The 20,926-nt window shown below is 45.9% G+C and overlaps 1 protein-coding gene across 1 annotated transcript in view; it reads right to left on the bottom strand.

Annotated features, from left to right (window-relative positions):
- Positions 1 to 20,926, bottom strand: part of RPRD2 (regulation of nuclear pre-mRNA domain containing 2) — a 159,812-nt gene that overhangs the window by 43,994 nt on the left and 94,892 nt on the right. The window contains exons 2-3 of the mRNA XM_082275516.1: positions 19,513 to 19,642; positions 16,051 to 16,151 (exon numbers count right to left, since the gene is read on the bottom strand). Coding sequence (XP_082131642.1) covers positions 16,051 to 16,151; positions 19,513 to 19,642 — 231 coding nt within the window. The remainder of the gene's footprint in view (positions 1 to 16,050; positions 16,152 to 19,512; positions 19,643 to 20,926) is intronic.

The following is a 20,926-nucleotide window of genomic DNA, read 5'->3' as shown; positions in this document are numbered from 1 at the left end:
AAGATTTTCCGTCCGACACAGCCGGGGACTGAAGCCACCACAACAAATCCATTCTGGTCTGGCGACTCAGGGACACCCTCAAGTCCAAGGACTGAGGCAGTCTGTCCCATCTGGCGAGAATCTCTGCTTACTGTGCAAACGGTATTGCCTCGAAGGCGGACACCATCAATCACAGGGACCGCATACAGGTTCTGAGTGACGAGTATTCGTTGGCCCTGAGGGACCTGACCTCGTCCTGCAAGATCTGGAGTTTGTCCTCCGGTAAGAACACCTTTGCTTGATCAGAGTCCAGAACCCTTCCCAGATTTGGGAGACGAACCGAAGGCGACAAGGTCGACTTCTGAAAGTTTGATTGTCCAAAAGAACTCCTGGAGCGTCTGGACCGTAGTGGACACATCGCGCAACAGGCTCTGACTGGCACTCGATCTTAACAGGAGATCGTCCAGATAACCTAGGACCGCAATGCCCTGTGCCCGCAACAGGCCCAGAACAGGCACCAACACTTTGGTAAAGACCCTTGGAGCCGAAGCGAGACCGAAAGGTAATGGCACAAACTGGTAATGATCCTGCGCGATAGTGAATCGGAGGTACCTCTGATGACGCTCAAAAATGGGGATGTGCAGATACGCATCCTTCAGGTCTATAGAGGCCATGAACTCCCCCGGATTCAGGGAGGCCACCACCGAGCAGAGCGATTCCATGGGGAATTTCCCAACGCGCACAAATCGGTTAAGAACTTATGGCCAGAATCGGACGCATTTACCCTCCTTTCTGGGCACAGTGAACAGATGCGAATAAAACCCCCAAAACCTGTCCCGATGAGGCACCGGGACGACAACCCCCTGGACGAGGAGATCCTGCACCGCCTGATGCAAGTCCTGCAACCGCCCTGGGGTCAAATGAAGATTTGAGGGAAAGAATCTGTTTGCCGGCCGAGAAAGAAATTCGATCTTGTACCCTGACCGAATGATTTCCTGAACTCACCTGTCCGTGATCCGGAGCAGCCAAGGTTGGAGGAAACCGCGCAGACGTCCCCCCACCCCTGAAACAGGTGAGGGCGCCCCTTCAGGCAGAGACGGACTGAGCCGCCGTCCCAGCTTGGCCGGATTTTTGTTTGCTGAACCAGGGCTTCTTCTAGCCACCTTGGCCCTTGAAGGGTTTTCCCTTGTTCTGCACCTTGAGGGTACGAAAGGACCCCTGATTAGGTTTAAAGGAGGAGCCCCGCTTACCGCGCAAAAATTTTCCCTTAGGGTTCTGAGGCAGCAAAGTGCTCTTACCCACAGTGACTCCTTTAACCAATTCATCCAGGGAGTCTCCAAAAAGGGGAGATCCCGCATAGGGGATATCCGCCACCGTCTTCCCGGATTTCTGGTCAGCCGACCAGCTTTTTAACAAGTTTAGGCGACGGTTAATCACTGCGACACTGGACAGGCGTATCGCCAAAGGGGCCTCATTTAGGGCCGCATCGCACAAATACATGACCCCTTGATAAATCTGATCCACCATCTCCACTGTAGTGGGGGGGGGGGGGGGGCAGAGTCAGCCACGAGGGTGCGTTTTAGCACCTTGGTCCAATCCGCCACAGCCTGAGCCACCATTACGGAGGCAAAAATAGGCTAGAGCATGGAACCCGCCACCATGTAGGAATGTCGGGCAAGAGATTCTAGCCTCCCATCAGTAGGGTCCCTAAACACCGGAGAGTCCTCGGTCTGGACCAGAGTAGCCCTGTTCAATCTGGCTACCGTGTGATCCACTTGAGGCACACACCAGCGCGCAACCGTAGTAGCCGCAAATGGGTAGAGAAGTTGAAACTTCTTAGGCACCACGAAGGTGTGTTTCAAATTATGCCATAGCTCATTCACCTTATGGTGAAACTCTGCGGGGCAAGGAAAAACCTGCGTCGTCTTGCGGGTCCTGTGTGTACCAAAAGAGGACAACGCCCGGAGGAGTGGGCTCATCCTCCAAATGTAGCTTTTCCTTCACGACAAGAATCAGCGCATCCATAGCTGCGTGTTCCTCGGGCGACCCAGGGGGGGAATCATCCACCCCTGCAACCTCCACCTCCCCCTCAGACTCTTGCGGGTCCCGAGAAAAGCGAGACCCCGAAAGAGCCACGCTACCTACAGCAACCATGTCACACTCAGAATCATAAGAAAAAGAAAACCTAGGCCTTTTTCTAGCAGCACGTTCAGTCATCAGCACCTCCATCTTTGACACCAAAGTTGCCACAACAGCAGCCAAATTAGTGACGGTAGAGGATTCAGAGGAACCTGAATCCCCCACCAAAGCTGGTGGGAATTTGCTGTCCTGGGATTCCATTGCAGAAATAAAAAAAAGTTTTTTTTGTACTGGCCCTTTAAGAGCGCCGCGGACCCCCGCAGCACACCACAATAAGGACTGTAAAACACAGACCCCCCGCAGGGACAAAAGCTGACCAGGAAGATTGCACAAGTAGGAAAGTAAAGGAACAGGACCCTACCAGTGTGTTACCAGCTCCTTCGGTCGATCTGTGAGAAAGGAAGTGATGTCACCGCCGGAGGCTGAACTGAGGCTGCAGACCCAGGGAAAATGAATGCCTATTGAAACTAATGGGAGGCTTCGGCAAGAATGTGCTCGGAACGATCGTCCCCACACGCAAGAGCCAAAAACACTAACATAGCATGCTGTATAAGCGCCCACAGTGAAGCCAGACATGCTGCCCACACTAAAAATGGCGGACCAGCGGTTTTTAACCCCGCAGCGGTCGCCGCATGTGTCTGCACCTCCAAGCACCCTAAAGTGACATTAGGAGAGGGACCCCCCAAAACCCCACACAGCGCTGCTGTGAGAATAAAACCCCCGCAGGGACCGGGATCAGGGAGCCCAAAAACGCAGACATAGGGGACACCACAGACACACAGGACTGCCGACCCCAGACAGAGGCCCCACACAAGAGTGTACTTACCTGTACCCGATGGCGTGGGGTGCCTCATAGAAACGGAAAACCGCCCACCTTCAGATGGCAGGGGAGTGCCGTCAGCCAGAAACGCAGGACACCAGTAGTGCACGGACGAACCTATGCTGTGTCCAGTGAGGTAGCCACCTCACATGGCTGCATCCCTGAGGACAGGGATGGGTCATTTGCGAGGCCAGGGCGAACACATAGCCTGCGAAACGCTTGATGGCAGGCTGGGATTCCCTCTGACCCTCTGTCCTGGAGAACTAGGACGGTCAGTCCGATTTCCAGCTCCGCAAACGCCGTCTTCATCCGACGATCCAACTAACTAGCGCTGATAAAATAAACAGCTAGCAATGTAAAGAAAAAATACATTTTTAGAAAATAAATCATAAGAGAAAAGAAGAAGGCGGAGACTATAGCCTCAGCACAGGGAAGCCTATCCACTCTCAAGCTAGGCAGAAGACAAACTGAGATGGGATGGCTATTGCAGGGGGGTATTGGACTAGAAGGACAGCTCCCATGGGTGTGACTATGTAGATGAATTGTTCGTTCTTTTACAAGTCTTTTGCCTAGAAACTCCTGCGGAGAGGAAGCAATACCCCATTAGTGAAGACTGTGTGAATGGGCAGCGACTGTCGGAGGACGTAAGAGAAAGATTGATCTTTTTGCCTTAAAGCATGAACAGCACAATGCTTGTGCTGTGTAATTTTGCTCTCTCAATCATCTAAAATACATGGCTGACCCTGCCTGGTTCTGCCCTCCCCCCTGTAAACTAACCACAGTTTATCATGGCTGCAGAGCCTTGACACTGGTCAGTTTACATGCCTCAGTCATCTGCAACTCTTCTCTATCCTCCGCCCCCCCCCCCCCCTGTCAGCTGTGTCAGTGCCTGCCCCTCCCCTTCCACAGAAATAACTTCTTTTCAGGCACTGTCTTCCTTAATGCTATGTGCCCAGTATCAGTTTTATTAAAAAAATGCTGTTCTATACTGTATTTCCGAGCGCCATTTGGCACTCATGTGACCAGCAGCCTCTATTCTCCTCCCAACTGCCATCAGGGAGGGATTCTCGGCCCTTCCTGCTGTAGCGGTCAGATCGGGAGAGGGAGCGGGTGCCAGTTACGTGAGCGCTCGCAAAATATAGAACAGCATTTTTTTTTTTTAATAAAACAGATACACTGGGCACATAGCATTAAGGAAGAAAGGCGAGTGTCTGAAAATAACCAAGTGGGGTTAATGCCACTTTTAAGCTGGAATACTACCTGCTGTGCTATTGTATTCCAGCTTGAAGCTGCGCAAGCTTGGGTACGTTTTCTTTCTGTTCAGCCAAGCAGTTAAAAACTGACCACACCATCAGTGTGGATGGGGGAATCCTCATTTTACCCCTCTAATGACCAGGACATTATTGGCTATACGGCACTGCGCTACTTTGACAATTGCAGGGTCATGCAACGCTGTACATAAAAGAAATGTATGAAATTTTTCCCACAAACAGAGCTTTCCTTTGGTGGTATTTGATCAGCTCCTGCGTGCTTTAGTTTTTGCGCTATAAAATTTTTTTATAGATAGATAGATATAGATATATCTATATATATATATATATATATATATATATATATATATATATATATATATCTATATATCTCTATATCTCTATATATATATATATCTATATATCTCTATATATCTATCTATCTATCTATCCACACACATATACACACACACACACACATATACACACACACATACACACACACACACACACACACACACACATATACACACACACACACACACACACATATACACACACACACATACACACACACATACATATACACACACATACATATACACACACATACATATACACACACATACATATACACACACATACATATACACACACATACATATACACACACACACACATACATATACACACATACACAGTCCATTGCTAAAGTATTCGGCCCCCTTCAACTTTCGACCTTTTGCCACATTTCAGACTTCAAACAAAGATATAAAACTGTAATTTTATATCAACAAGTGGGACACAATCATGAAGTGGAACAAAATTTATTGGATATTTCAAACTTTAACAAATAAAAACTGAAAAATTGGGCGTGCAAAATTATTCAGCCCCCTTCAGTTAATACTTTGTAGCGCCACCTTTTGCTGCGATTACAGCTGTAAGTCGCTTGGGGTATGTCTCTATCAGTTTTGCACACCAAGAAACTGAAATTTTTGCCCATTCCTCCTTGCAAAACAGCTCGAGCTCAGTGAGGTTGGATGGAGAGCGTTTGTGAACAGCAGTTTTCAGTTCTTTCCACAGATTCTCGATTTGGATTCAGGTCTGGACTTTGACTTGGCCATTCTAATACCTGGATATGTTTAATTGTGAACCATTCCATTGTAGAATTTGCTTTATGTTTTGGATCATTGTCTTGTTGGAAGACAAATCTTTGTCTCAGTCTCAGGTCTTTTGCAGACTCCCATCAGGTTTTCTTCCAGAATGGTCCTGTATTTGGCTCCATCCATCTTCCCATCAATTTTAACCATCTTCCCTGTCCCTGCTGAAGAAAAGCAGGCCCAAACCATGATGCTGCCACCATGTTTGACAGTGGGGATGGTGTGTTTAGGGTGATGAGCTGTGTTGCTTTTACGCCAAACATAACGTTTTGCATTGTTGCCAAAAAAATGGATTTTTGTAAGATCTTACCGTAAAATCCTTTTCTCTTAAGCTCATTGACAGACGTAGTCTTCTTGATTCTCAAGAGCTGGGTTATGTTGTCTCCGCAGGAGTAGGACTAGGCAGAAAGACAAAACGTTCTGGCTCCACCTTAGGGGCAGTCCCTGAGGGTATATCCTCCCTCTCTCTGCTACAGGGAATCAGTTCTGTTTTAAAGCAGTACAGAGAATTTAACCCAACCCAACTCAATGATAGAGGGGCGGGTACTACGTCTGTCAATGAGCTTAAGAGAAAAGGATTTTACGGTAAGATCTTACAAAAATCCATTTTTCTCTATCGCTCATTGACAGACGTAGTCTTCTTGATTCTCAAGAGCTGGGACATCCAGAAGCAGTGCCACAAATGAGGGGTGGGATTGACAAATCAAATCCAATCTAGAAGGCCCAACCGGTGCCAAACTAGAAGTTTTAAAGGCTCATTATAAACAAAGAATGAGACTAAAGAAAAAATTTTCCAACGGAAAAACCCTCGAGGTAGACCACTGGTCTCCTCAAATTGCGGCCTGCAAAACCTTGCGGCCAAACGAGGCATCAGACGATGCCATTACATCAACTTTATAATGTTTAGTAAAGGTATGCACCGACGACCAGGTAGCCGCCTTGCACACCTGGACCACTGACGCCTGATGGCGAAAGGCCCATGACGCACTAAGTGCCCGAGTGGAGTGCGCCTTAACAGGGAACGGGGGCTCCCGACCCTTAATAGAATAAGCCTGTACTACCGTCTGTCTGATCCATCTGGAAATGGTCGCGGCAGATGCAGGCAACCCCTTTTTGGGTCCATCTGGGATCACAAAAAGTGAATCCGTCTTGCGAAACGAGTCTGTCGTTTTCAAGTATACCCTGATCGCCCGGACCACATCCAAGGAGTGTAAAGCAAACTCCCGAGGATGACTGGGCTTAGGACACAGGGAAGGTAATACAATTTCTTCATTCAGATGAAATTCTGAAACCACTTTTGGTAGGAAGGATGGGTTCGGACGAAGAACCACCTTATCTCTATGAACCACCAGATATGGGGAACGACAAGATAATGCGGCCAGTTCTGACACCCTGCGTGCAGAAGTAATAGCCACCAAGAAGGCCACCTTCTGGGACAACGTAGGTAGAGGAATCTCCCTAATATCTTCAAAGGGAGGCTTCTGAAGAACCGACAATACTAAATTAAGATCCCATGGTGGTAACGGCGCGCGCACTGGCGGAGCCAGATGTCGCACCCCCTGGATGAAATTCTGCACCAAGGAATGAGTAGCCAAAGGCTTCTGAAAGAAGATAGCTAATGCTGAGACCTGACCCTTGATAGTACTCAAGGCCAGTTTCTGCTCAACCCCTTGTTGCAGAAAAACCAATATTCGACTAATCGAATAAGACCGAGGACGGAACCCCAAAGGTTCACACCATGCAATGTAGGACTTCCATGTGCGATGATAAATCTTTCTGGAAGTCGCTTTCCTTGCTTCAACTAGAGTAGGAATAACTGAAGCTGACAAACCTTTGTCCTTCAGCACCTGGGTCTCAATAGCCAGGCCGTTAAAGCCAGCGATCGTAAAGCAGGATGGAAGATCGGTCCCTGAGACAGTAGATCCTCCCTGAGAGGAAGTCTCCACGGGACGTCCGCCACCAGTCTGACCATGTCGGCGTACCAAGCTCGACGAGGCCAGTCCGGAGCTACCAGGATTACTGGAATTCCTTCCTCCTCTATCCTGCGAAGAAGTCTTGGCAGTAACGCGAGAGGAGGGAAGGCATATATTAGCTGGTATTGCCCCCACGGGGCGATCAGTGCGTCTGCGGTTTCTGCTAGAGGATCGCGGGAGCGAGCCACGAATCTCTGAACTTTCCTGTTGAATCGTGATGCCAACAGATCCACATCCGGGGTGCCCCACCGTAGGCACAACTGGTGGAAAACGTCTGGATGGAGGGACCATTCCCCCTGATCCAGGGTCTGACGGCTGAGATAATCTGCCTGCCAATTCTCCACCCCCGGAATGAACACCGCAGAGATTGCTGGAACAAATCGTTCCGCCCAGCGAAGAATGCAAGTCACTTCTTTGGCCGCTCGGACACTCTTGGTGCCCCCCTGGTGATTGACATAAGCCACGGCCGTGGCATTGTCCGACTGGATCCGAACCGGGCTGCCCTGGAGCTGCTCGGTCCAGTGAATCAGACAAAGTCTGATCGCTCTCAGTTCCAATACATTTATCGGTAACCTGGATTCTTCCGGGGACCAAAGTCCCGGGACAGATAACTGACCGAGAATTCCTCCCCATCCAGATAGACTGGCATCCGTGGTCACTATCGTCCAATATATTGGCAGAAATGACTTTCCCTGGCTGAGCATCGGAGACCGAAGCCACCAGACCAGAGACTCTCTGGTCTGTTTGCTCAATCGGATCTGATTGTCCAGGGATTCCGGATTCCGATTCCATCTGAGAAGAATCTCTTGCTGAAGAATTCGGGTATGGGACTGGGCAAATGGGACTGCTTCGAACGAAGCCACCATCAACCCCAGAACCCTCATGCAAGTCCGAAGGGAAGACCAGCTGTTGGACAGTAACAACTGGACTGCTGATTGAATCTTTCGGAGTTTCCCTACCGGAAGAAAAACTCTTGTCCTGACTGTGTCTAGAATTAGACCCAGATATTCGAGCCTCTGGGTGGGAACCAGAAATGACTTTTGCTGGTTCACCAGCCACCCGAATTCCTGTAAAGAAATCATAGTAATTTCTATGTTTTGTAGCAAGATCTGAGGAGACTCTGCATGAAGCAGAAGATCGTCTAGGTAACCAAGGATCGATCTGCCTCTTTGGCGCAGAAGTGCCAACATTGGGGCCAACACCTTTGTGAAGACCCGCGGAGCCGTGGCGAGACCGAAAGGTAACGCCACAAACTGATAGTGGTTCTCTTCTACGGAAAAGCGTAGAAACCGCTGATGTCCTGCGAAAATGGGAATGTGAAGATAGGCGTCCTTGATGTCTATGGACGCTAGGACATCCCCTGGATGCAGGAAGGCTGCTACCGTGCGAATGGACTCCATTCTGAATCTTCTTATGTTGACAAAAGAATTGAGTGCTCTTAAGTCCAGAATTGGACGCACTTTGCCCTCTTTCCTGGGTATTGTAAATAGGTTTGAATAAAACCCTTGAACCCGTTCTGTCCAAGGAACGTGGACTACCACTCCTTGTTGTAGTAAATCTGTGACTGCTCTCCGCAGATCTTCTAAACGATCTGAGGATAGTCGGATATTGGAAGGGAAGAATCGCGCCGGTGGGAGAGATCGAAACTCGATCTTGTACCCTGACCTTATGACTTCGCAAACCCATTTGTCCGGGATTCTGGAAAGCCATGGATCCGGGAACCGGCGAAGACGTCCCCCCACCCCAGTTATGGGTGGGGGCGCACCTTCAGGCTTTGGATGGTTTATCTTCAGGTCTGGGGGGGGCGGGCTTTTGCTTGCCCGACCAACGACCCCTGACGCCTCCTGCAGGAGCTTTGGAGGACTTAGTTTTTTCACCCGCGGGACGAAAAAACCTCTTGTGAGCAGAAAAAGAAGGCCCTCGTCTTTGACGAGTTCCTCTACCTTTAAAATTTTGCGGTAAAAAGGTGCTCTTTCCACCCGTGAGATCTTTAATGATCTCATCTAAGTTGGCTCCAAATAGACGCTCTCCTGAAAAGGGGATATTAGCCAATGCTTTTTTGGAACCTTGGTCGGCTAACCAACCTTTTAGCCACAGTGTACGCCTGAGAACCACTGCTGAGACTGATGCTCGCGCCAATAATGGAGTGGCGTCTAACGCCGCATCACACACAAACTGTAACCCCTGTATCATTTGTTCCAACAAATCTGATACCGCCTGAGGGACCTCTTCTAAGTCCCGGCGTAACCACTTGGTCCATTCAGTTACAGCCTGCGAAACCAGACCAATAGCAATTATTGGTCTGAAAGCTGATCCAATCAAGGAAAACATGGTGCGAGACATAGCTTCTATCTTGCGATCCACTGGATCTTTAAAAGACGGAGCGTCTTCTAAAGGAATAACCGTGGCTTTATTCAATCTAGCAATTGGTGAATCCACCACAGGTGGTTCTGTCCATTTCTTAATAAGGGTTTCCTCAAACGGATAACGCCTGTCAATGCGTTTAGAAATAGTAAAAGTGCGTTTTGGCAGACGCCATTCTTCTTCGATTGGATTGCCAAAACATTTGGGCAATGGAAAAACCTTCGCCACTTTGATGCGTTTTTTAGTCCCAAAAGGGATTTCAGTTTCAGCTATTTCCGATGGAGTACCCTGTAACCTTAAGGTTTCTTGAACAGATACAATGAGTGCGTTTACCAACGCTTCCTCTCGGGCTATGGCGGATGCCGAAACATCCTCCTCACTGTCTGAAGAGACAGGACCCGAGACACCAATCCCAGATGAAGTACCTGCAACTGCAGAAATGGGCTCAGAGTCTGAATCCGAGGTTTCAGATAATATGGGGTTAGGCGGGGGTCGCTTTCTTGCGCCCTGTCCCTGACAAGCCACTTCCACCCGGGACACAAAAGTTTCCATAATAGCTGACAATGATTCAATTGTCAATGGGGTGCTGGAGGATCCCGCAGACCCCTTGAGGGGATCCGGAGGAGATACATGAGTGGCAGGGTCCATGTTAATTCAGGACACCTTTGCCAGCAAAACAAAAAAACCTTTTTTTTTTTTTTTTTTTTTTTTTTGTGTGTCTCCCCCTAGCGCAATAGCGCCCCTCAGAGTACCTGCTTCTCGATCCCACAGAGAGAGAGAGGGACCCCCAAGGCTCACCAACCGATGCAGTGCAGTTTCCAACCAACTGCAGTCAGCGTCTGTCTTACACAGACTGGAAGGAGCTGTTTGCTTTTTCCCGGGTAGAAGGACGTGGCTCCGCCCCCTGTGTACGCCTTCCGGCGTTCCCAGCTCTCCACGAGGTAGCTGGGCTCACAAAACATGGCCGCCCCCATAGAAGAGACATAAGACTCCAAAAACATGGCGGCCGGCGTGACCTGAGGACATACATGCATTTGGTCTACGGCAAAATGGCGGCGGACCGCCGAAATCGTTTTCCCAGCACATCCACCTGCATCTCTGCTAAGAGGCGATATATGGATCTACAGAAGATATACTACACATAAGGTAGGATTATACCTCCTATGTCAGCTGTAATGTTACAGTCTGCTGGGTAGAGTGTTAGCTCTTAAAGCGGAGTTCCACCCAAAAGTGGAACTTCCGCTTTAGGGAGTCCTGACCCCCCGACATGCCACATTTGGCATGTCATTTTTTGGGGGGGGGGGAGCGGGTACCTAGTTTTCACAGGTACCCGCTCCCACTTCCGCTCGGAGCGCCGCGGCGCCCTGAGCAGAAGTTCTCCTCTCCCCCTCCCTCCCTACAATCTTCTGGGACACGTCAGAGGTCCCAGAAGATTGCCGGCCAATCACGGCGCGCAGCGCGACTCGCGCATGCGCAGTGGGTACCCGGCTGTGAAGCCGCAAACTGTAACAGCCGGGTGCCCACAGCAGTGATGCCGGCGCCGAGGGAGAGGATCTAGGCTTCCGGCGGCCGCATCGCTGGACCGTTGGGACAGGTGAGTAAATGGCTGGAACTCCGCTTTAAACCAAGTCCACTTCCCACAAACACATGCTGTATTACAAGGGGGACTTGTAAGTATCAGATATATACTGACCATATATGGAGGGGCCCATAATACATACTGCCTCATAACGAGGAAAAAAAGGGAACGTTTACTCACCATACCGAACCGACAGGCACCCTCTCTTCACAATACCCTCTCCACCGGGGTGGGGGTTTGTGGACCACTCCGGACGCCTCGACTCTCTGGTTCTTGGCGTCCAAGCGAGACTTTTAACTCGCAAGGTCAGTCCCTCCACTGGGACTCCGTCGCGGCCGACCCAACGCGGAGCTCTGGTCTGCACGCGCTCGTAGGCAGAAACCGGGGTGACCACTGGATCTCAACATCCAGCGCGTCGCCCGGCCCCGCATACTTACTTGAATGTGTCGCGGCCGACCAAGCGCAATGCCATGGTCTGCGCGCGCTCGTAGGCCGGCTGGGGTGACCACAAGTGTCGCCCAGTCCGGCATCTTTGCTTGAAGATCTCACAGGAAAAAACACTGGAGAAAACTACCTAAAACATTTCTTTTTCTTAAAGAAAAAAGTCTTGCCAGGACCAAAAGATCCCAGCAAGGAACTTAGGTCCTTACTCCTGACTAGACAGAAAAAAACTGATTCCCTGTAGCAGAGAGGGAGGATATACCCTCAGGGACTGCCCCTAAGGTGGAGCCAGAACGTTTTGTCTTTCTGCCTAGTCCTACTCCTGCGGAGACAACATAACCCAGCTCTTGAGAATCAAGAAGACTACGTCTGTCAATGAGCGATAGAGAAAGTTCGATTTTGGTTTCATCTGACCAGAGCACCTTCTTCCACATGTTTGGTGCGTCTCCCAGGTGGCTTGTGGCAAACTAAACGACACTTTTTATGGATATCTTTAAGAAATGGCTTTCTTCTTGCCACTCTTCCATAAAGGCCAGATTTGTGCAGTATACGACTGATTGTTGTCCTATGGACAGAGTCTCCCACCTCAGCTGTAGATCTCTGCAGTTCATCCAGAGTGATCATGGGCCTCTTGGCTGCATCTCTGATCAGTCTTCTCCTTGTATGAGCTAAAAGTTTAGAGGGGCGGCCAGGTCTTCGTAGATTTGCAGTGGTCTGATACTCTTTCCATTTCAATATTATCGCTTGCACAGTGCTCCTTGGGATGTTTAAAGCTTGGGAAATCTTTTTGTATCCAAATCAGTCTTTAAACTTCTCCAAAACAGTACCTCGGACCTGCCTGGCGTGTTCCTTGTTCTTCATGATGCTCTCTGCGCTTTAAAACGGACCTCTGAGACTATCACAGTGCAGGTGCATTTATATGGAGACTTGATTACACACAGGTGGATTCTATTTATCATCATTAGTCATTTAGGTCAACATTGGATCATTCAGAGATCCTCACTGAACTTCTGGAGAGAGTTTGCTGCACTGAAAGTAAAGGTGCTGAATAATTTTGCAAGTCCAATTTTTCAGTTTTTGTTAAAGTTTGAAATATCCAATAAATTTCACTCCACTTCATGATTGTGTCCCACTTGTTGATTCTTCACAAAAATTTACAGTTTTATATCTTTATGTTTGAAGCATGAAATGTGGCAAAAAGTCGAAAAGTTCAAGGGGGCCGAATACTTTCGCTATATATATATATATATATATAAAATGTGTGTGTGTGTGTGTGTGTGTGTGTGTGTGTGTGTGTGTGTGTGTGTGTGTGTGTGTGTGTGTGTGTTTTTTTTTTACTTTCTGCTACAAAAAAAAAAAAAAAAGGTAAAGTGACTACAAACTATAGCATATATACTAAAAATTTTATTTTTTTTATACTAGTAATGGCAGTGATCAGCGACTTATAGAGGGACTGCGATATTGCAGCAGACAATCTGACAAACTATGTGGGAAACACTGAAAATAATACAATGATCAGTGCTAAAAATATGCACTGTCACTGTACTAATGACACTGGCTAAGGGAGTAAACATCTAGGGCGATCTCAAAGGGTTAAACGTGTGCCTAACCAGTGTTTGTGTTTACTGTGTGGTACTTTTACTAAGATGTGCTGGATTTTATTCCCTGCTTTACAGAGAAACAAAATCCAGCACATCCCTGCTGACAGGACGGGACTCTGCCTTGTTTACATAACTCGGTTCTGTATTTCTCCTTGATGGGCATCAGTAAACATCCAGTGACTAACACCCACTGATCGGCTTGTGCTGTGACCAATCACAGGACAAGCTGCACACCCCCTACCAGGAAGAGCAGAATTGTGTATATACACTTTATTCTGCGCAGCCGGCCCGCACTGTCACAGTAGATGTACAGTGCAGTCGGCAAGTGGTTATGCTGCACCACCTAAACTAAGCTCCAGGGAAATATAGATACAACAGCTTTTTAAAAAGTCCCATAGAGGGAAAAAAAAAAAAAAGCAAATTTAACCCTTGCAGTTTAAGGGAAGCTCCACTGCGAGAGTAATTTTATAATTTTTCCCAGAGTGCAACTAAAAAAATAAAAAGACTTCAGTATCTGTTGCTTCAAGGAACAGGATGGATGGCCACACACTAGTGCATAATAACCACATGCTGACCGCCTAACTGCAAATTTACGTCATTACTTTGACATTTAATACCAGGGTTTTGGCTGATGCTAAAACCCTATTATTGAAATTTCCCTTGGGCGTCGGTCTTTGATAAAAGTGATCTGAGCGGCTGATTAGCTGCGTATGACATAAAATTTCAACAACTGACATTTTATTCTCTAGGGCCTCTGCTAAAATATATATATATTTATATTTAACAAACAAAAATAAAGTGTCAGAATCGGCCTGATCCTTGAAGTGGATAAACTAAGCTAGCTGTATTGTAATATTAAAATCAAAACATCATAGCAACTGAAGGCAGGGGAAAAAAATGTACAATATCTGTTGGTGCCATACATCTCCTAATAGGTCTACACTCGATATCACCAACTGGCTTTCAAATACTTTCATTTGTGGGCCATTAATATCAGACATTTATTAAAATCACATAAGGGGAAGCATCCAAGTGCCCATTCTAGATTCATACTGGGACTAATACGTAACAAAACTCATATTTTACATGTTTAATGTTACAGCTGAATGCACAGCAATGAAGTTGTCTATGTAACCTGAATTACTATGTGCACAAATCCACATACACCTGTAAAAGCTGTCCATCCTCCACCACAATGTTAAAATCTCAAACAAACTTTTTGTTGAAGGACTTTCTTCTAAAATAGAGGGGAAAAAAAAAAAAAAATGGGGGCTGCCTTTGCCGACCTCCTGAAAAACGCTAACTTTCCTTCATTTTATGCTGATTTAATGCCTAAATCACCAACAAGGGAGGACTGGGCTGGGTGGCATTTGTCCCCTGGGCCAATGCTAAAGGGTTATAAGCTGGTGGCTTTGAGTGCAGACTCACCACTGATGAGACCGCAATCAAAAGTAAGATCTGCAATCAGTTGTAAGCTTAACATAGCAATCTGTCTACAAGATTTACTAACTGGCTTTTGAATTCTTAGGTTTGTAGGCCCTTACCAATACCAGGCTTTGGGCCACATTTTATGCAGTATGCAATGTAACCGTTTGTGCTGACAGTTACATACGTACCTGGACCCTCAAGGCCCGCATGTAAAAAAGCAAGTGGTCACTCCTGATTACAGAGGTTTACATCTCCCGAGTCATTTGTGCTGCGGCACTTGTGCTGAAAAACCATGGCTGATTCTAAATGACTGAAGGCTGAGGTCCGCACTGCATGATTGACCCATTCACGGATGAGATGTAAACCCCACTAGCGTGCGACCAGTGGGGGTGTTCCATGAGAAAAGCCTACCCTCGTCACTTCCTGTGAGGAACAGCTGAGCAGCGTAGCAGTGCGCATGCTCACAGCCCCGGATACATAATGGAACAGCTGAGGAGCTGACTAGTGCGCATGCATGGAGGATATGAAATGATCACGGCAGAGTGTGTAACGCAGCGGTTACATTAAAACAGCTGTGCTGCAATATGAGTCATCTCCGCTCCTAGCCCTGTCACTTCCCTGATCTGGGCTAGTAAATATAGAAGCGGCGGCGGGTGTATGAAATCCAAATGAACAGAGATCTCGGCTCCGTGATTTATCTTTTCATACACCCGCCGCCGCTTTTATATTTACTAGCCCAGATCAGGGAAGTGACAGGGACAGGAGCGGAGATGACTCATATTGCAGCACAGCTGTTTTAATGTAACCGCCGCGTTACACACTCTGCCGTGATCATTTCATACCCTCCGTGCATCACACTAGTCAGCTCCTCAGCTGTTCAATGACGTAGTGGTGACGTAGGTGCACCGGAAGTGACGAGGGTATGCATTTCTCACGGGTAGGTTTTTTTCACGGAACAGGGGCAGTATCACTAGTAGACATCAGCCCTGCAGCAGCGGCCAATTTGATCCAGGTACGCATGCAAAACTTCGCACAAATAAGTGTAATGACAACCTATGCAGGATCTTCCAGAGCAAAAATCAGTATTGGCTAAACAAATGAGACTGTGGAAAAAAAAAAAAAAAAAAAAAAATCACAAAAACACAAGTGCAGTAGCTGAAGTAATTCGAGATTATATATATATATATATATATATATATATATATATATATATATATATATATATATATATATATATATATATATATATATATATATATATATATATATAAGCAAAAACACAAACCCTAAAAAAACAAAAAAAAAAAAAAACTTACTTATAGCTGATTTAAATGATACAATAGTGTCCCCAGGATACACACTTCTTTCTTCCCAAATCTTAATGACTCTCTCTACAGATTTAGCCACCGATGGGTCCCTTTGGGGAAAAAAAGGACAATTGTTAGGCCAACGTAAATATTATGCAAAAGTTTAGGAGCTACAAATTGCCAAAGAAAAGAAAGAAAAAAAAAAGTTATAATAAACAGTCCACAAATGTGTCACACAGTGTTAGTGAACCTTCTTAAGCCTGTTTATACCCAACGCTCCGCTACTAATTTTTAAAAATAAAGCTTGTGAATGTGTTATTTTTCACGCTTCTCCGCATTGGTCACATTTTTTGCCTGTACTGTGTGCGGTTTTCACTAAGGCCCCTTTCACACTTATGTGACGTGATTTTACCGCCATTTAGCGGCGACTTTGCCGCGATTTTGAAAGCTATGGCTATGCCTCAAAACACAATCAAATCGTGGCAAAATAGTGCAGGAACTACTTTGAAGTCGGTGCGAATTCAAAAAGCACTGATATGAATAGGGCTCATTGAAAAAAAATGGAAAACGACTTGTCATGCGATTTTGCGGTCCAAAATCGCGGGACAAGTCGCACTAGTGTGAAAGGGACCTTAGGGATCTTATGAACTGGTACCTAAAGGCAGATGCAGCACAAACTTTGGGCAAAATTGAAAATAAATATTTTGCCGGCCCTTTCCGCCCCTATACTTCAGCCCTCGCCTTTATTTAGGCCTCACATCTCTGATAGACACATGTCAACCCCTCAGGGTATAGACGAATATAGCTGTGATTGTTAGTTGGCGGACAAGCTCATGCTAGGTTAATGAGAAATTGTGATTACCTATGGCTACTTATTTTCTATTTTTAGCCTTTAACAACCAGTTGACATGAGTAGAAGTTATGCATATGCTATTCCGTCCCTTTTTTTCATTTCCCCTCCCCCTTTCCCTCTTCCTTTTTCTCTCTCTTTTTTTTTGCTTTATGGAGTCGATTTTGACTACGTTGATATTGTTTACTTTTTTTTTTTTGTATTTTTTGTATGTCTTATTATAAAATGTAATAAAAAGATTAAAAAAAGCAATATTAAAATTCACACAGTGTCAGTGAACCTTCTAAGCATGTTTATACCTAATGCTCCGCTACCAATTTTTAAAAATAAAGCTTGAGTTATTTTTCACGCTGCTCCGCATTGGTCACATTTTTGCCTGTACTGTGTGCAGTTTTCACTAAGGGATCTTATGAACTGGTACCTAATACCTAAAGGCAGATGCAGCACAAACTTTGGGCAAATTGAAAATAAATATTTTGCCAGCCCCTCTCTCCCCTATACATCCATCAAATCCCTGATGACCGACCGCTCAGGCTTTTTTTTTTTTTTTACATAGGCAGAGCTCTGTTCTGTGTTTCTATTTGCCAACCAGTGGGTGCCAGCGTACATCCATTGGTCGGCACCCGCTGATAGGTTTGTGATGTGTCTAATCGCAGCACATCCGCGGCACCAGTGGAGTGCATGCCCCCTACACAGATCATGTACTTACATCCCCCCCCCCCTTTGGCATTTTTGAGTGTCATGGCAAAGGCTGTGAATATTTATGTATATGGGATTTATTTATTTTCAATTTGCAAAGATTTCAAACAAACGTCTTTCACGTTGTCATTATGGGGTATTGTTTGTAGAATTTTGAGGAAAATAATGAATTTAAGCCATTTAGGAATATGGGCTCTTTCACACGGCCGCTCCGGTGTTCTGCTCCACTGCGGGCCTTTTTTTTTACGAAGCGAATGACATTTGTGTCATCCGCTCCGTATGTCCGCATATCATCCCATCCGTTTGCGGATGATATGCGGACATAATGTAAGTATATGGGCATTGCGGATGTCAGCGGATGACACCGCTGACATCCGATTTTCCTTCCTTTCCGTTTTTTGAACGGAGGAAAAATAGGGTTCTGTTCCGTTCCAAAAAACGGAACAGAACTGAAAGGAAGAAAATCGGATGTCAGCGGATGGTATTCCACTGACATCCGCAATGCCATTGACTTACATTATGTCCGTAAATCGTCCGGAAAAAAATAGGATGATTTGCGGACATACGGAGCGGCCGTGTGAAAGGGCCCTTAGGCTGCAACATAAAATATGAAAAAAAAATGAAGCACTGTGAATACTTTCCAGATGCACTGTACAGAACACAAATAGGTCTATTGTTAACCACTAAAGCACTGGAAGTTTTACCCCCCTTCACGACCAAGCCATTTTTTGCAATACGGCACTGCATTACATTAACTGAAAATTATGCGGTCGTGCAACACTATCTAAATAAAATGTCCTTTTCTTCCCCCCACAAACATTGCTTTCTTTTGGCGGTATTTGATCACCTCTGATTTTTATTTTTTGCGCTTTAAACAAAAGATAAACAATAAAAAAAAAAAAAAAAAATGTACTTTCTGCTAAAAAATTCACCCAATAAAAAAAGTAAAAAATAGGCCAATAAGTATTCTGCTACATATTTTAGGTAAAAAATAAAATCCCAATAAGCATACATTGAATGGTTTGCGCAAATGTTATAGCGTCTACAAATTAAGGGATGGATTTATAGAATTTTTATTTTTATTAGTAACGGCGGCAATCAACTTTTAGCGGGACTGACATTGCGGCGGACAAAATCTGACACTTTTTGGGGGCCAGTGACACCAATACAGTGACCAGTGCTAAAAAATATGCACTGTCCCTGTACTGACACTGGCTGGAAAGGGGTTATCAGGGGCGATCAAAGGGTTAAATGTGTTCCTTGGGAGTGCTTGCTGAGGGGGATGCTTTGACTGCAGGAAGACCGATCCGTGTTCCTGCTTAACAGAAACACAGGATCTCCATCCTCCCCTCTGACAGAACGATCTGCCTTGTTTACAACGATCCCTGGGTGCCGGCGAACATCCGGTCTGCCTGACCTGTTGATTGGCTCCCGGCTGTGCCCAATCACAGCGGGAGCGGGTCACCAGTGGCGTGCATGGGCGCCACAGACATGGAAACAAAAAGGACGTATGGGTACACGATTTCACGCTGAAGGGCTGCCCTACTACAGTATATGTTCGAGGGGCGGTCAGAAGCGATATAAAAAAAAGGCAATAACAATGCTGCTGAATGTCTAGGTAAGAGTAGCCAACAAGAGTAAGTGCCCATTCAGACTGGCGCGACACGACTTGCTGGGGCGACCTCGGCGCAACTTGCAGGGACTTCAATTGAAGTCGCCTCCAGGTCGCCCCAAAGTAGTACAGGACCCTTTTTCTAAGTCGGAGCGACTTTTGTCGCTCCTATTAGAACGGGTCCTGTACTATTCAATGGCGAGCGAGCGACCGCGGCCTGACAAGTCGCGCTAGTGTAAATGGACCCCCAATACATTTTTAGTACAAATAATCAATGATCAAGGACCAAAAAAATAAATAAGTCACCTACCTTACTAGAGAGACCGCTTCTGGCAGCACATCAGCAAAAGATTCACGAAAGACGATTGCATTTCTTCTTTTGCAGTTCTGGATAATGTCATTGGCCAAGTAAAACAGGTTGAGTCGATGGGGAAACCCAGCTGTAATAGAGGAAAGGAGACGTCAAACTCCAATTACCGAAACTTTTGTATAAAAAAAACTTTAATTTTGTTTTTTCATTTTCCAACGAGGCGTCGGGGGGGAATCCTGCTGCCGTCCTTCACAGAATATTTTACAGCAATTTATTAATGCAAACTTATGCTAACCCTACAGCAGCTACAAGGGCACCAGTGTGACACCCCGTGTGGTTCCTTTAGGCTAGGTTCACGCTTATGCAGGTTACAGTTGATGCCTTTTCCCAGTGCGTTTTGCATTATTATGACATGCATGGACGTGTTTTAATGCATGTTTTGGGAGGTATGTAGTAATGCAGGAGAAACCACATAAAACCCTTCACAAAACGCAAGCACTGCATTTTTACAAGTTTCTATTTTAGTCTATGAAACCAAAAATGCAACCTGCAGCTGGGAAAAAAAATTCCCTGACAATTCCAAAAAAACGCACCAGTGAGAAAACACATAGGTGTTAATGTGACCAATAGGAAATCATGTTAAGACTGTAGTACGTTTCTGCAAAACTGAAGATGCACTGCAAAAGGCATAGGTGTAAACCAGGCATTACATAAAAGCTACTGCTAAGCTATTACGAAACTCCAAACCAAAGAATGTCCCTGCAGCTTTGCAAAATGTAATATGGGTCACCTCTCCATAGGCTGCATTGTGAGATGGGTAGGTGAGCCACCAATTTTTATTTTTTTTTTACACAAAACATACTGTGAGAATTCACAAAAAAGAGGGGGATTGGTTCCTGAAAAGGCCTCATATTCAAACCCAAAAAGAAAAAGGGAGGAAAAATTTCCCCAAATAGAGTAGTGTCTGTCTGGGCACCTACTGATCCCCAGCAAGCATATACAAAATAAGTTCTGTGAAATGTGATGAAAACAAGGTTGCTTCCCACACTATTCACAGATCAGCAATGATCAGATGTAGGTCCCAGAAGAAATACACTGTAAGCACTAAGTGTTGCTAAAATAATGAAAAAAGTTTATTGAAGCACTTATGCCCTGTGGTTGAACAATGAACATGGATAGAAAAAACACATAGTAAAACAATTAAAACCATGTACATACAGTGGATGGCATCAACACAGACCTTGATAAACAAGATAATTAATCAATGGGGTACAAAGATAACTGTTATTGGGTCAGATCTAATGGGCCCGTCCCTTAGATAGACGTATGTATTGCCTGGGAAGATCCTAGATATAAATCACAGATATTTCATGTGAAGGAATGGTTATGAACCATATAAACACTGTGGAAATAA

This window comes from Pelophylax lessonae (genome assembly GCF_965119305.1).
Source record: "Pelophylax lessonae genome assembly, chromosome: 13".
In the NCBI taxonomy this organism is placed as follows: domain Eukaryota; kingdom Metazoa; phylum Chordata; class Amphibia; order Anura; family Ranidae; genus Pelophylax; species Pelophylax lessonae.
This window is presented reverse-complemented; position numbering and strand designations above follow the sequence as displayed.